Source organism: Brachyistius frenatus, unplaced genomic scaffold (genome assembly GCF_029030835.1).
Source record: "Brachyistius frenatus isolate BFR_SWC_R1_liver_20210118 unplaced genomic scaffold, ASM2903083v1 Contig_2, whole genome shotgun sequence".
In the NCBI taxonomy this organism is placed as follows: Eukaryota; Metazoa; Chordata; class Actinopteri; family Embiotocidae; genus Brachyistius; species Brachyistius frenatus.
Window position 1 is genome coordinate 4,029,614 of NW_027210601.1, and position 13,825 is coordinate 4,043,438.

Consider the following 13,825-nt stretch of genomic DNA (forward strand, 5'->3'; position numbering starts at 1 on the left):
CTTTACTAAACATCAAACTGGTATGTATGTGTTGTGTGCCTTTAAGAACAGTTCTGCTGTGTATAAATGGGGAAGAGACTAGTTGTGTCTGATAGACCTACTGAGAGTAATATCTGCAGATTTAATTACATTCAGTCAGTGTGTGCTTCTTTTTTTTTTTTTTTTTTTTTTTTCTTCTACAGGGGATCATCCAGAAGATTTTGGACATCCACAAAGTGCGCTGGACTTCCTGTTTCGGCCTGCGTCTCAGTAACAGCCAATCCAGAGACCAGGTGCATTGGCTCCACCCAGATATGGGTGTGTCCCACGTTAGAGAGAAATATGAACAAGCGCGGCCAAACGAGGAGTGGAGGTAAGAGAGGCTGAGTGTTTGTGAGTATGTATTTATCAAATGTAATTATGGAACACTAATGCAACATATCAAAGATTATATCAGTTTGCAGCTGAAGTGTAATTTCTGTGTTCAGTGTCACTGTATCAAGTTGCAAATCAGACTGTGGTTGTAAGGCAGCCAACAGGGACATGAGACAAAGACAGAGACAAAGACCAGAGACACTGAAGAAAATAATGAGTCACCTAAAGCCTAATTCAGGTCAAAGATACACTACGAAACCGATGAGTTTTAAAAGAGTTGGAGGAAAAGTTGCCAGCCAGTTGAAGGTGTCTCCTGTGACTCAGCTTGTGAAGTCGCAAGTGGGCAGTTTTAAAACCGAGGGCATGTCACCTCTTTCATCTGAGCATTAGCTCGTAGCAAAGTCAGCTGGTCACTCTAGTTACATACCGTCAGCTGGTTGAAATGGCAGCGTTTTTGACGGATGAAAGACAGAATCACCTCATCAGTTTACTTGAGGAACAGCTATATCTGTATTCGGCATTGAAAACAGTAGTAAGGAGAAGGGTTGTCATGGAGATGTTGCACCATCTCTTGCGATTAGTTGCAAGTTTCAAATCATTTAATCGTTATTCTGGTTCTGGATGTCCAGAACAGTTTGTAACCGCAGCTGTGAATCTGCGACGAACTTTAACTGAAACATTATTTTATGTTGTCTTTGATATGTATAACGTATTTTATAGGTCTTATTTCCCTCAGGCAGGTGCTTCTATGTCCTTAAGTAGCACTTCGTCCAGAAAAAACTGAGGTTATATTTTATACAGTTTCCTGCCTGCGTGAGACGTGACTTGTAAATTCAGTCAAAGTCAAAACAGCCAGCTTTAGCAGTCTGCTGTTTTGTACTCCAAAGTAGCAGAAGGGATTACTTGCAAACGGCATCATGTAAAATAGTGCGTCCCGTCTGCTGTATGGTGATGAGAGGCCTTGTGTGTGCTGCAGTGTGGCTGTGTTGACTGGGGTGGTTTGGATGTTAATGCTCGGGTATATATTACCTTTATTGTGGCATTCTTAGTGCTAATGCTATTGTGAAGTGGAGACCTTTTGCACTGTGGATATAAAGAGAGAGAGAGAGAGAGAGAGAGAGAGAGAACCAGATGTCTGCTTTGTCTGACTAAGTCAACAACACTCTCTATGTCTTTGTCTGTTTTCACTATCCTGTTTTCACAATCAGTCTTCTCATTTGCGTTCTTGCATATCGTGCATTTTTTTTTGTGTCTGTCTGGACGATGGAGGCTTCACCTGCATCTGTTTCAGTTTGCGAGATTGTGGTCACAAATTCCAAGTTCGTGTGGTTTCTTCTGAACAAACGCAGTTGTCGGCACAATCTCCTTAAATTCCTAATGCTGATTACCACACCATGTTAATGCACTAGAAGAGAAATAAACAATCTCAAAAATAATATATTGTTAATAAAAATAATAAAATATCTCAAAATGCTCAATAAACCAAATCTTCATCATTGTTTTTGTTATTCCTTAACGTGGCCCTTATCCTTCTCGAATCCTTTTTCTTCTTCAGTTCACCTGCAAATCCAAATGTTCATATTATCCTTTGGTGTGATTTCCTACTATTTTAATCTCTTCTCCTCTGTAGCATACTGCTTACTGTGCTTTCAGATTATTTATGAAGTTTGATTGCATCTTAATTAATTTACAAACTTACACAGCATACATGTTAAGTATCTAGTACAAACCTGGTAGCTCAGACCATCTGCTAAATCCCAAATTCATTCTACCAGGAAGAAAAGTCACGACAAAAGAGAAGCTGCAAGTTTCAGCTCGAACATTTTTTGCTTTTTAAGTTGGACATTGGTTTTCGTGGAGCTTTGCAGGTAACACTAACTCTCCTTGTCTTATTCTGCTGCTCCCTTGTAGGTATGAGTTAAGGATCCGGTATCTACTAAAAGGCTTTGTGCAGCAGTTTACAGAAGACAAACCTACACTCAACTACTTCTACCACCAGGTACACACACATACACACACGCACACACACGCACACACACACACACACACACACACACACACACACACACACACACACACACACACACACACACACACACACACACACACACACACACACACACACACACACACACACACAAACAGATGTAGAAACACACAGAGGCAACCAGACACAAACATATTTAATTTTCTGCCAGCAGCCAGCACTGGGACATATGGTACTGCTAGAAGACTGTGTGTGTGTGTGTGTGTTTGTCTTTGGATAATCTAGGTCAGTAGGACTGTGTGTGTGTGTGTGTGTGTGTGTGTGTGTGTGTGTGTGTGTGTGTGTGTGTGTGTGTGTGTGTGTGTGTGTGTGTGTGTGTGTGTGTGTGTGTGAGAGGTACAGTAGCTGGCTTGCCAAATGAATGTTTGAATGAACATGTTTCTGTGGTGTGTTTTTGCATCCTCCAGGTGAAGAATGACTACATGACAGAAATTGGGGATCAGGTGGAACAAGATGTCGCTCTCAAACTGGGCTGTTTAGAAATCAGGTAAAACATGTTCACTGCAAAGTTTGAGTTGTTCTCTCCACAATTGGAGTTCTTTCTGTGTGGAACGATCTGTGTCTGCCCTTCAGCTGCACTGATAATTCTTTCCAACATTAGTCAGAGTTTGTTATTCATTATTTAAAGCAACAGCCGTTTCTATTTCCGATATAATTTCAGTGTATCGTGTGCAGAACGAAGTACAATTTAAAATTGCAATTTGTTTTTGTGAGTAAAGGTCAACTTCAATGTTCATTTTAATGTGAGAGTGTTTGCACTTAATAGATCTGACCTCAATTTCTCTCTCTGTGTCCTGCCTGTTTCAATTACAGGAGGTTCTTCAAAGAGATGAGAGGAAACGCCCTGGACAAAAAATCCAACTATGAACTACTTGAGTAAGTATTTTCTTCGTGAGCAAAAAGCTCCAGCAGCACACATTAGCGTGGTTCCCCACTTTCAGTCCAGCTGCCAATACTTCTGGCACAACATCCCTCTTAATTACATCCTCGCTCTACAGGGAAACATGTTTTGTAACCTGTCACACAATTCATCAGTTCCTGGTACAGTGTGTACGTGTCTTTCCTAGAAGTTTGGATAAGTAGAAAACAGCTGAGTCACTTTGAGGTTGTTGTGAGTTTTGGAAAACAATGTACACCTGTTGAAATTGCTATTCAATACATTGGAATTGAATTGACATGTCGCATTTAATGGCGTTAGAGAGGAAACTTTTACAATCCAGCAACAATTGCTCCGTCTGTTTTTGCACTCCTGATGTGTTGTTCCACTCTGAAAGATGGATGTCAGTGAAGAATGAACAAACTGAGGTCTAAATGGGATGCGGCTCTGACATGGTCTGACTCTAATGAGCTGCTTTCTTCCAGTGAAGTCTTTCTTTCTGCCCATCCACCTAATGAGCTCTCCAATTAACTGAGAAGAATGCTCACTGTCTTTTCGTTGTTGCTCTTTTTCATTTCTCTCGGCCCTTCTCTGTCTGACTCTCTTCCCCAAATTCAATTCTTCTCTTTTGGTTCTGTTTTTCCTCCGATGTTCCTCCTCTCTTTGTTTTGTGTCTGTCTCTTGCTACCCCTGATTGGGAAAAGAAGTTGTATCATGCATATTTTAAACCAACGAGAGAGGGAAAGTGCTGTTAGAGCTTTGATACAGCAAGCTGACAGTCAGTGGCCAAAAATTCACAATACACTTTTGTATTATGTGGCAGTGTTGGCTCGAGTTGGCAAAAAAAAAAAAAAAAAAAGACTTTTGTTCTTCTTTTTACCCCTGCTTTTACTTTTTCTTCTTCCAGTAACATCTTCATTATAAGTTTAAATCATGTTCAAGAAGTTTCCATGAAGAGCTTTATGATTTGGTACTACTTAAACCTAAAGCTTTTATCTCAGCCCTCTGCCAGCGAGGGTAATTACAAAAACACTGTCACATTGGCTCCGCCATAGCCTACTGTGTCACTAGTGTTCATCCGGCAAGCGTAGGAATGTCTCACCAGACAGCAAATTAAAAAACCCTCTATACTGTGAAATACAGAGATATTTATCCTGAAGTGGAAGGTTTAATCAGCACTGTGTGAACTCACTTGGCTGGGCTTAAATGTATCAGACAATCATTTATATGTTAAAGTCCCACAATAGAACTTTGATGACAAAATAAAAAATGCCTTTTAATGAAACGTTCCATTTGAGCCCAAAGAAATATGAATTCATCAGTCATTCATCACCAGAAACTTCACTCTCCTTACGTGCTAAGCTGGGTGTTATCATGTAAACAAATTTCCCTTGGAAATACACCAGGAATTCATGTGAATTAATCAACTGGAAGTTTGCCAACTCAATGTTGAGTTTTCCTGTAATTAGTGCCAAATTGAATCATTATTTCCTGGAAAACTGGCTGTACATTATGAGAAAATATTTTGAATACTACAGAACTCCAACACTGAAATTCAGTGGAAGACCTTGTTTGCATTTGCATTGTTCTGCACATGCTCTCAGGTGGTTTTCCAAGGACATAATTAGATTCTCTCAACAGACTTACATTAGTCTGAAAATATCAGGCTGGTTTGAATTTTCCATTGTGCAGCGGCAGAACAAACAGTATGTGCATGTTGGCGATCATCTGGCTGTCGCTGGCTCGTAGTCCTCATGGTTTGGGTGCCAAGACAATGTTTTTAATCAGTGGGCCTTTGTCAGTGCTCATTCTTTGAGGTCAGCTTTATTATGTAATTTCTCAGAGTTGTTTTGTATTTGGGGAGAGAGAGAGAGAGAGAGAGAGAGAGAGAGAGAGAGAGAGAACAGTTTTAGAGGTGACACACAGAGATGATCCTTTCATGGACATGAAGCCAGACAAATTAAATCACAGTATTTGCACGCATGTGTTTATCACTTTGGAGAATATTTTTTAGTTTTTAAAGATTTTGACAGCACTTTAGAGACACTATCTAGTGAATTTTTGTGGGATGCGTGAATTTCATTTGAAACAAAATCCCTTCTCTGTTTCTCATTACACACATTCAGCAAAGTATTATAGTATGTTGATAATGATTTGACCTCTGTTGGAGAAACAGGAGGCAGAAAAAGTGATGTAAGCTGCCAGCCTTTCCCTGACTCCCTCTTCACTCTTTTCCTCCTCTTCCCCCCTACTTCTCTTTTCTCAAGTGGCGTATGAGTCATTAGCCAGCTTCCTCTTATAGCTCTGCACATCTTTCTTTGTCTCTTTGCGGTCGTCCTCTTTTTATTCCTCCCTGCCTCTCCCTTTCTACTTTTTCTGTTGTTCTTCCACCCCAACTTTTAGGAAAAGATGAGTGGCGCTCTGTCGTCAGCGCTTAGTCATGGCTTTCTGTTTCTTGTCTTCAGTTGCCCGTCTGAGTAACTGTATCTGTCTGTAGAGTTGTTGTTCAGTAATATCTCAGGGGAGGAAAAACTGCTGAGATCAGATAAAGACAGAATTGCTCGCCAATTAACATTCCTCAGCCTCATTACAGCATCTTCTGATCTTTTCCTCCTGTGTGTCTCTGTGTTTCTCTTTTCAGGAAAGATGTTGGTTTGAGGCGATTTTTCCCAAAAGACCTGTTGGATTCAGTCAAGGTGAGATGATGACTAAATATTGGGAGAGGTGGTATTATTAAGGTTTTCTGAACAAACACCATATTCACCTTTTACTTTTGAAATAGTTGTGGAAGAAATAGTCCAATGGTTTCGAATATAAACTTTGGTGTTCTTGCATGGTGAGTCAGCAGCAGGTATCACGGTGCTCCATCTGCTCCACGGAGCTGCTCAGTTACTGAAAGCATGTGGTACTATAATGTAGTGTAGTGTGAGTGAAAGTTCCTCTGAGCCAAATTTCATGATGTGTTACTTGATGTGTTGTCAGGCCTGGCAGATGAAGTGCAAAACAGTCAGAGACTCGCTAAGATTGAATCGAAACGCCAGTAAACTGGAGGTGAGGTGTAGATGAATGGAGAAAGAAAAAGAAAACCTACCCACATACTTTGAGTTTGTGTTCATGAATGTACTTTTTAACAGTGAGGAATCCCTTTCCTGCAAGTTTCACTCATGATAAGGTGTCATATGCTTTCTTGTATACAATTCACCATGTACTGTACACAGTAATTTCTAAAACTCTGAGTATGATGCTCAATGATGATCCTGCTGAACTAACAGGGATGTGTGAGCAGAGCATTTTCTGTATTGTAGTTCTGGTTTTCCATGTTCATTGGTGAGATTAAGTTTTATCCAGTGATGCATTAAGTGCAGCAGAGTTCAAATGGCCAGAAAATCCCATGTACATGTGGTCAAACTCAACTGTTCAGTTGAAGCAGTATCAGTCAATAATAAAAAGTTTCAACTAAAACGTGTTTCATATAGTTAGAAGATCTTCCGTGTTAATCACAGAATTCAAGAGACGAACTTAATAGAATAGAAAATTTGTACGAGGGCTGATTTTGGTTTTATACGTTCGTATGTGAGTGTGTTTGTATAATGAGCAGAGTCTGTGTCAGTGATAAATTTACGGCACACGTTTGGGCGGGGGTCTTGGTGTGTGTGTGTGTGTGTGTGTGTGTGTGTGTGTGTGTGTGTGTGTGTGTGTGTGTGTGTGTGTGTGTGTGTGTGTGTGTGTGTGTGTGTGTGTGTGTGAAAGGCCCAGTGACCCGAAAAGGTCTTGATGTCAGCAGGCGGGCAGACAGATGCTCTGCAGAGGGAGAGAGACTGTGTTTGTGCATGCTTATGTATGTTGTGTTGTGTGTGCGACCCTCAGGTCATGTTTAAACCCACTTTCTCCTTCCAACAATGAGGAGGGAGGGGGAGGTGTCAAAATGCGTCCCCTTCTGCCCCCCTATCTGTCAACTCCTACTGACTCCCCTCTCATCAGCTGCTCCTCTCCTCTCCTCTCCATTGGCAGACATGACAACATTCACTCCCACGAGGCCTGTTTTTATAAGCCATGAAGAGATGTACATGTGCAATCAAACATCCATCAATTTGCACATCTGACTGGATATAGATTCCTCAATTGATGTTGTACATTAGGAAAATCTTATTCAGATTATTGCATTAAACTATACAGGATATATGACCATCTAAATGAATGCAAAGGCAGCACACAATTAGTAGGAGAACTACTTACAGTATTTACATCACAATTGTAAATCATACATCTGTAATGGATGTTTAGTTGTCAGAAAATTAATCTGAAATTAATTTGATATTTTATCAATATTTCAAATGATTTTTTTAAAGCAAAAACATGATTTGCACCTTTTCAGTTGTAAGAGTACGCCATACATTAAGATCGGTTATTTTTTTGAAGACCTTTCACTTTTTCAGCCTTTCATAGACCAATCGGTTAGTTGAGAAAATGTTTGACAGATTCATTAATAATGATAATAATTGGGACCTGCAGCTGCAACTATATTAACTATATTTTATTATTATTTGCATGATTGATTACTTTTTTAATCTAGTCGAAAAACAGTTAGAAAAAAATTCCTATGAAATGATCTGAATCCCAAAAGGATGATCTTCAACCAACCAACAGTCCAATACCCAAAAGATATTTAATTGACTGTCATATATAACAAGAAAAGAAGCAAATGCCCTCTTGAGAGTAGCTGAAACAAGCCAATATTTGGCACCAACAGATGGGAAATTAACTGAAACGATTAATAATTTATATAAATACTGTAGATGCACATTAATTTATTTTTGAAAAACTAATTGACTGCTTGAATTGTAGCTGCTGAAATCCATTATCTCATATGGTATGGTATCATCATTTTTTAGGCAGTTGCAAATGATACGTTTCTGCTGCTCTTTTTGTGGCACACACACGTTGGTGTAAGTGTTTGTGTGTGAGATAGAGAGCACAGCTGTCATTTACGTTTCTGTCGCTCACTCTGGTGAAAGAGAATGGTAGTCATTTAATGGGATTATTCTCCCTCAATGGACTCTACTTACACACACAAAACACACACACGCACACACACACACACACACACACACACACACACACACACACGCACACATGCACGCACACACACACACCCGAGCAGATGGCCGTGGTAGTAAACAGTGACTGATGTTAGCTGCTTTAAAGAGTGGAGTCTGTTCATTCATGTAGACAGGCTGGGCAGCAGGTTTAGTAAAACCGACCTTTGGTGGCTTTGGAGATCAAAGTTGGATCAAGCAACCACAGCTTGAGTCCACAAGCTCATTTCCCTTGTCAGATTAATTACATACTGACATACTGCCACTCTTTCTTAAGGCAAAGACTGGCCCAATACGATTTCATGATAATGCATTGAAGTCAATACATTTTGTATAGAAATATAATAGTCATCAAGAAACAACCATTTATTTAAAGAAACATTTGGAAGAAAGAACATTTTATTATTACTTTTCTCAGCTGTGTATTGGAAATGTGGGTCTTTTTGGTTTCTTTTTTTGTTGTTTTCTAAAAGAAGCCATGGCAAATATAATGCCATTTTACATATGTGTAATGTATGTTAGTCATTCATTGCCAGATGATAATGCTGACAAATCAGACACTAAATGTGCAAGGTTATGCTATGTTTGTGTGTCCTACGATTACTCTGATCAGTTATTGAGAAATTATTTTAGTTGCAATAAAGCCATCTCCCAGCTGACATCAATGAATTGATTGTTTATTTGCAAAACAAACAAACACAAATCAAACTATACTAAAAGTGCTATGACTGGTCAGCAGAGTGTCATAACTGGTCAAACTGTTGCTATAGCAACGGTCAGCATGCTGTTAGGGAGGGCTATAGCCACTTGCCGTACTTCCTCTCAGGAAGGGTGGGCACTTTGGACTGACAATATCTGTGAGTGTGAGTGTGTGTGTGTGTGTGTGTGTGTGTGTGTGTGTGTGTGTGTGTGTGTGTGTGTGTGTGAGTGTGTGTGTTCCTGATGGAATTCTAGGAATTAAAATAGTGATCCTATCTGGAGCATGAAGAACACAGACAAATGGACTCACATTGTATTCTGTAACCATAAATGTATTATGACATCTGTTGTTTTTGACACATACACACTCTGGGACATTGTAGATATAAGTGTGTGTGTGTGTGTGTGTGTGTGTGTGTGTGTGTGTGTGTGTGTGTGTGTGTGTGTGTGTGTGTGTGTGTGTGTGTGTGTGTGTATTTGTAGGTTTCTTGATTCCTTCAAGCTTAGTAAGTAGACAGCTGGCAGCAGGGCTCTGTGATGCTACAGTAAAGTATCAGTTTTACTGCATTTATTTACAAATTAATGAAAAATAGTGGCCTAAGTCACACAATGGTAGAAAAATATTAAGACTTAAATCATTATAGGAATTATTCTGCCCTTAAAATGAAAAATGTTTGGTACAGACAAAAGAAGCTATTATGACTGTACATCTGCTGGTGATCTGTGGTCCACCTGAGATCAGTCAGTCGCTTGTGTCCAAGTGACATTTGCAGTCAATAAATCAATGCCACTGATATCTTCTTGGTCATAAATGTAGTTGTTAAACTGCTAATTTAAATTGTGTTGAAGGACCTTCATGCGCGGTACCAGTTTACTGTAAATCCATGCCTGTTTTTTTTAAGCCTTGCCCATACTGAACTAAATCTCCTCTAATCTTTATCTTTATCTTTATCTATGTATGGTGTGCTATTTATAGTCAGGGATTGTCCACATGGCATGTGTGCTTGTTGTAATGTGTATTTCCCAACTATGCTCTGAGTGTGCTGGACTATACCGAGCTGTATAGTTGTGTATATTTTGTCAATCTTTATGTCTAGAGGGATAGAGTATATATAGAGGATTGTAAATGACAGAATAATGTTCTGAGATTCTGGGATTTTCTGTGCCATCTGTCTTCTCTGTGGTGACAATTCACTGTGAACATCTGTGAGTTTTACATAGAGATGCAACATGCAAATATAAATGAATAGGCAGAGTCTTTGATGTTTAATTGAGTAACTAACAGTGTCAGTGTGTCTTTGTTAAGATATTGATCTGGCCTTTGAATGAGGGACTGAGGTCAATTTGATTGGAACCAGAGTGGACTATTAGTCAATCAATGTCTTTTAGTGTCTGTCACTCTACGCCCACACAAACAAACACATTGGTACAGAAGTATACACACCTCCCATCATGCATCCTCCTCTTCCTTCTCACATTTTCTGCAGTGTCAGCTAGATAGAATTTTTTAGAAAGTCTGTTTTTTCATTGTAATTTGATTTATCTATTTTCCTTCCCAATTCTGTCTTCTATCCAGGCTAAAACTCTCCGGAAGTTGATTCAGCAGACGTTTAAGCAGGTAGCCAATCTCAACGACGAGCAGTGCATCCTGAAGTTCTTGGAGATACTTGCACCAATCTACCGCTACGACAAGGAGTGCTTCAAATGTGCCCTTGGGGTAGGTTTCTTCCATTCTTTCCTTTACTCTACTGCTGAGCTTCAGTGTGCTGATGTGCCCTGGGAGCTCCTGTTAACTGTGTTAGGTTGACCCCTTTTGGTAACATCAAGTCCTGCATGTATCCAGCATGTGATGCCTTCTTCTTTCGCCTTCCTTCTTCTCATTTTGCTTTGTAAAGTTTTCTTCTACCTCACCCTTTAGTTTTCACTCTCTCCCTCTGTTAACTAGTACTTTCTCTCTAACAGTCCAGCTGGGTGATCCAGGTAGAGTTGGCTATCGGGCCAGAGGAAGGGATCAGCTACCTCACTGACAAGGGATCCACGGTGAGTTTCTACCGCAAACAGTGTAAAACAACAGCCTACAAGTATAATACACTTTATATCGTAACAGGCTCGACAGTTAAGATCAAATATTACAGTCATTCATGATCAAAGGAGGGACTGATAGAAAAAGCTGTCGTTAGTCTCCTCACAGCTCTCACCCTACCTTTTATTTACTCTTTAAATGGAAATCAACTTTGTATTAATTTTATTTGTATATTGTTGTACATTTTTTTATTTAATTTTACTTGATATGTACAGACATATTTTTTTGCCTTTATTCCTAGAATATTATTGTGTTGTCCTTGAAGCTTTAACGGATCAGTATAGTTAACATTATTCTGTGTCTCTCTGTCCTCAGCCCACCCATCTAGCTAACTTTAACCAAGTCCAGTCCATCCAGTACTCAGCTATGGAGGAGAAGGACAGGAAAGGCATGCTACTGCTGAACGTAGCCGGAGCTGCTGAGGTACAACCGCACTATCTGTCTGTCTGGCAAACTATGAAATATTTGTCAAGTGTCATCAGGTGACCTTTGACATTTTAGCCACCTGATTTTATTTATATGTGGTTTCAATCGTATTTTGTATTCTGCTCTGTCAGTATGAGGAAAAGATTTAAAAAAAATAAAGTATTGGATTCACACACACACTTGTGCACTAATGAGTACAATGTAAGAGAGAGATGAGTTGAACTGTGTTGTAAAAGGCCGCTATAAAACCTCCATAACCGGGTTGTTATGTGTCAGCTTTGTGCTTCTTTTGAGATAATGGCTCTCTGTAACAGGCCTGCCGCTGTGTGTGTGTATGTTTGTGCAGCCTCTCACAGTTACAACAGCATCGCTCACCATGGCAGAAAACTTAGCTGACCTGATCGACGGCTACTGTCGGCTCGTCTCCATGGAAACGCACTCCTTCATCGTCAGTTTTCAAAAAGGTAAAGTTTGAAGCTGTGCAGTTCCCTCCTTCGTCCACAGTCATTCCAAAAGTGGAATTTTTCAGGAAAAATGTGGATGTCATCACAATATTCACAGAAGACAAATAGTATTTATTAATAATTTTATAACAATTCCGTTACAGAATTAAAGAATCATATTGTCTGTCACTTCCCAAGTCTTTTTTTTTTTTCAACCGCACATTAAAACACTAAAATTGAACTTAAAACAGTAGGCAGGGACAAATGAGTGACCTAAATGCTCCCAGGTTCTTTCTGTGTGGAGTTTACACGTTCTCCCGGTGTGTGTTTTTAGGGGAGCCACGTGCTCCAGTTTCCTCCCACCATCAAAGACATGTATGCTTGGGGGTTATGTAATGTGTGGCTGCCCACTGCTCTGTGTGCATGTGCGTGTGTGTGTGTGTGTGTGTGTGTGTGTGTGTGTGTGTGTGTGTGTGTGTGTGTGTGTGTGTGTGCGTGAGCGTGCACGTGAGTGTGTAAGCACAAAATGCAGAGATTCAATTGAGTCCTTAAAAAAAGGATTAATGCTATGAAGACATTGCAACAAAGAATATATTTTAAATAAGTTATCAGTAGTGTTGTTTTTGTAACTCCTTGTGCACTCGTCCTGTTACATCCAACTACTGCATGAGTCCTTAATGATACTTATGCTACTGGTATTTTAAAATGTGCCAATTCTCATAATGTATCGCATCCTTTGTACTTACAGCCATATTTTACTTGTTTGATGAGTTGTTATTCAATTTTTGGATCACGATGTGTGTTTTTGTCCTCTAGAGGGAGAGAGAGCGCTGCCTTCCATCCCAAAGTAAGGACCCATCACATTTTTGTTATTGTTACATTAGAATTCATGCTACCAGAGGTGCACATATTATCTGACTGCAATACACAAAGATGATACGTCAGCTGTGTGAGGTGAATTACTTGTAGGATTCCCAGTCTTGTCACACAGCTCTGAAATTTCCGATACCTCAATTTTACTCTGTGTTTAATTGTAAAAGTAAACAGTTCAAATGCTGCCAGGCCAATGATTTTATTTTCTATGGCAACATTAATGGCAAAAAGCCATTAAACTCACTATCATGTGTGCTTTGGAGCCTCAGTGCAGCTCTGCTTTGAAATGAAATGGGGTCAACCTCCTCTGGAAAATCTCCAAAATGAGCGTTTCACAACTCCCGGGCCTTGAAATATTTTAAGGGAAACATTGGTACGTCCTTGTATTTGTTTATGTGTAACTATTGCAGCCTGGACGTCAGAGTCTTCCCATTTCACCGTCAGCTGTTTAAATTCAAACAACAACAGTTTTTCTTACTTTAGGTCATTTCAACTCAAATCTCTCCCCTCTCTCGTTCGCTCTCTTTTCTTCCCGTTCTCTTTCTCTGTGTCTGTGGTCAAATAAGGAGATAAGTTTAGGAGCCAAATATTTTCCACTTGGGGTTTTTAAACACTCTGGTAGACTCCTCCTCTTTCTCTCAGTGTCCCACTCCTCTTTGCTGCTCTCTGCCTATCATGGTCTATGATGTAAAGATGATAGTAGAGTTTAGCTGACACAGAAAAGGAGACCACAGCAAAGGGGACACACATGATAGAAATAGTAAGGATTAATTGACAGGTAGAGCAGGTTGTAGTTATTTTTTTCCATTTTAGAAAGCTGTATTGTATTGTATATGACCACTTGACGATTAGTTTTTATTATTTATTCCTTTGATGAAATCTCACTTTAAAAATTGCTGCTATCTATGTGAAGGAGGCATTAATTTA

The 13,825-nt window shown here is 39.7% G+C and overlaps 1 protein-coding gene across 9 annotated transcripts in view; it reads left to right on the forward strand.

Annotated features, from left to right (window-relative positions):
* LOC138618563 (focal adhesion kinase 1-like) overlaps positions 1 to 13,825 on the forward strand; it is a 60,467-nt gene that overhangs the window by 23,896 nt on the left and 22,746 nt on the right. For all 9 annotated transcript variants that reach the window (XM_069694451.1, XM_069694459.1, XM_069694406.1 and 6 more), the window contains 10 exons: positions 183 to 352; positions 2,266 to 2,353; positions 2,809 to 2,888; positions 3,215 to 3,277; positions 5,920 to 5,974; positions 10,650 to 10,790; positions 11,036 to 11,113; positions 11,472 to 11,579; positions 11,929 to 12,046; positions 12,842 to 12,872. In XM_069694451.1, the coding sequence (XP_069550552.1) occupies positions 183 to 352; positions 2,266 to 2,353; positions 2,809 to 2,888; positions 3,215 to 3,277; positions 5,920 to 5,974; positions 10,650 to 10,790; positions 11,036 to 11,113; positions 11,472 to 11,579; positions 11,929 to 12,046; positions 12,842 to 12,872 (932 nt within the window). The remainder of the gene's footprint in view (positions 1 to 182; positions 353 to 2,265; positions 2,354 to 2,808; positions 2,889 to 3,214; positions 3,278 to 5,919; positions 5,975 to 10,649; positions 10,791 to 11,035; positions 11,114 to 11,471; positions 11,580 to 11,928; positions 12,047 to 12,841; positions 12,873 to 13,825) is intronic.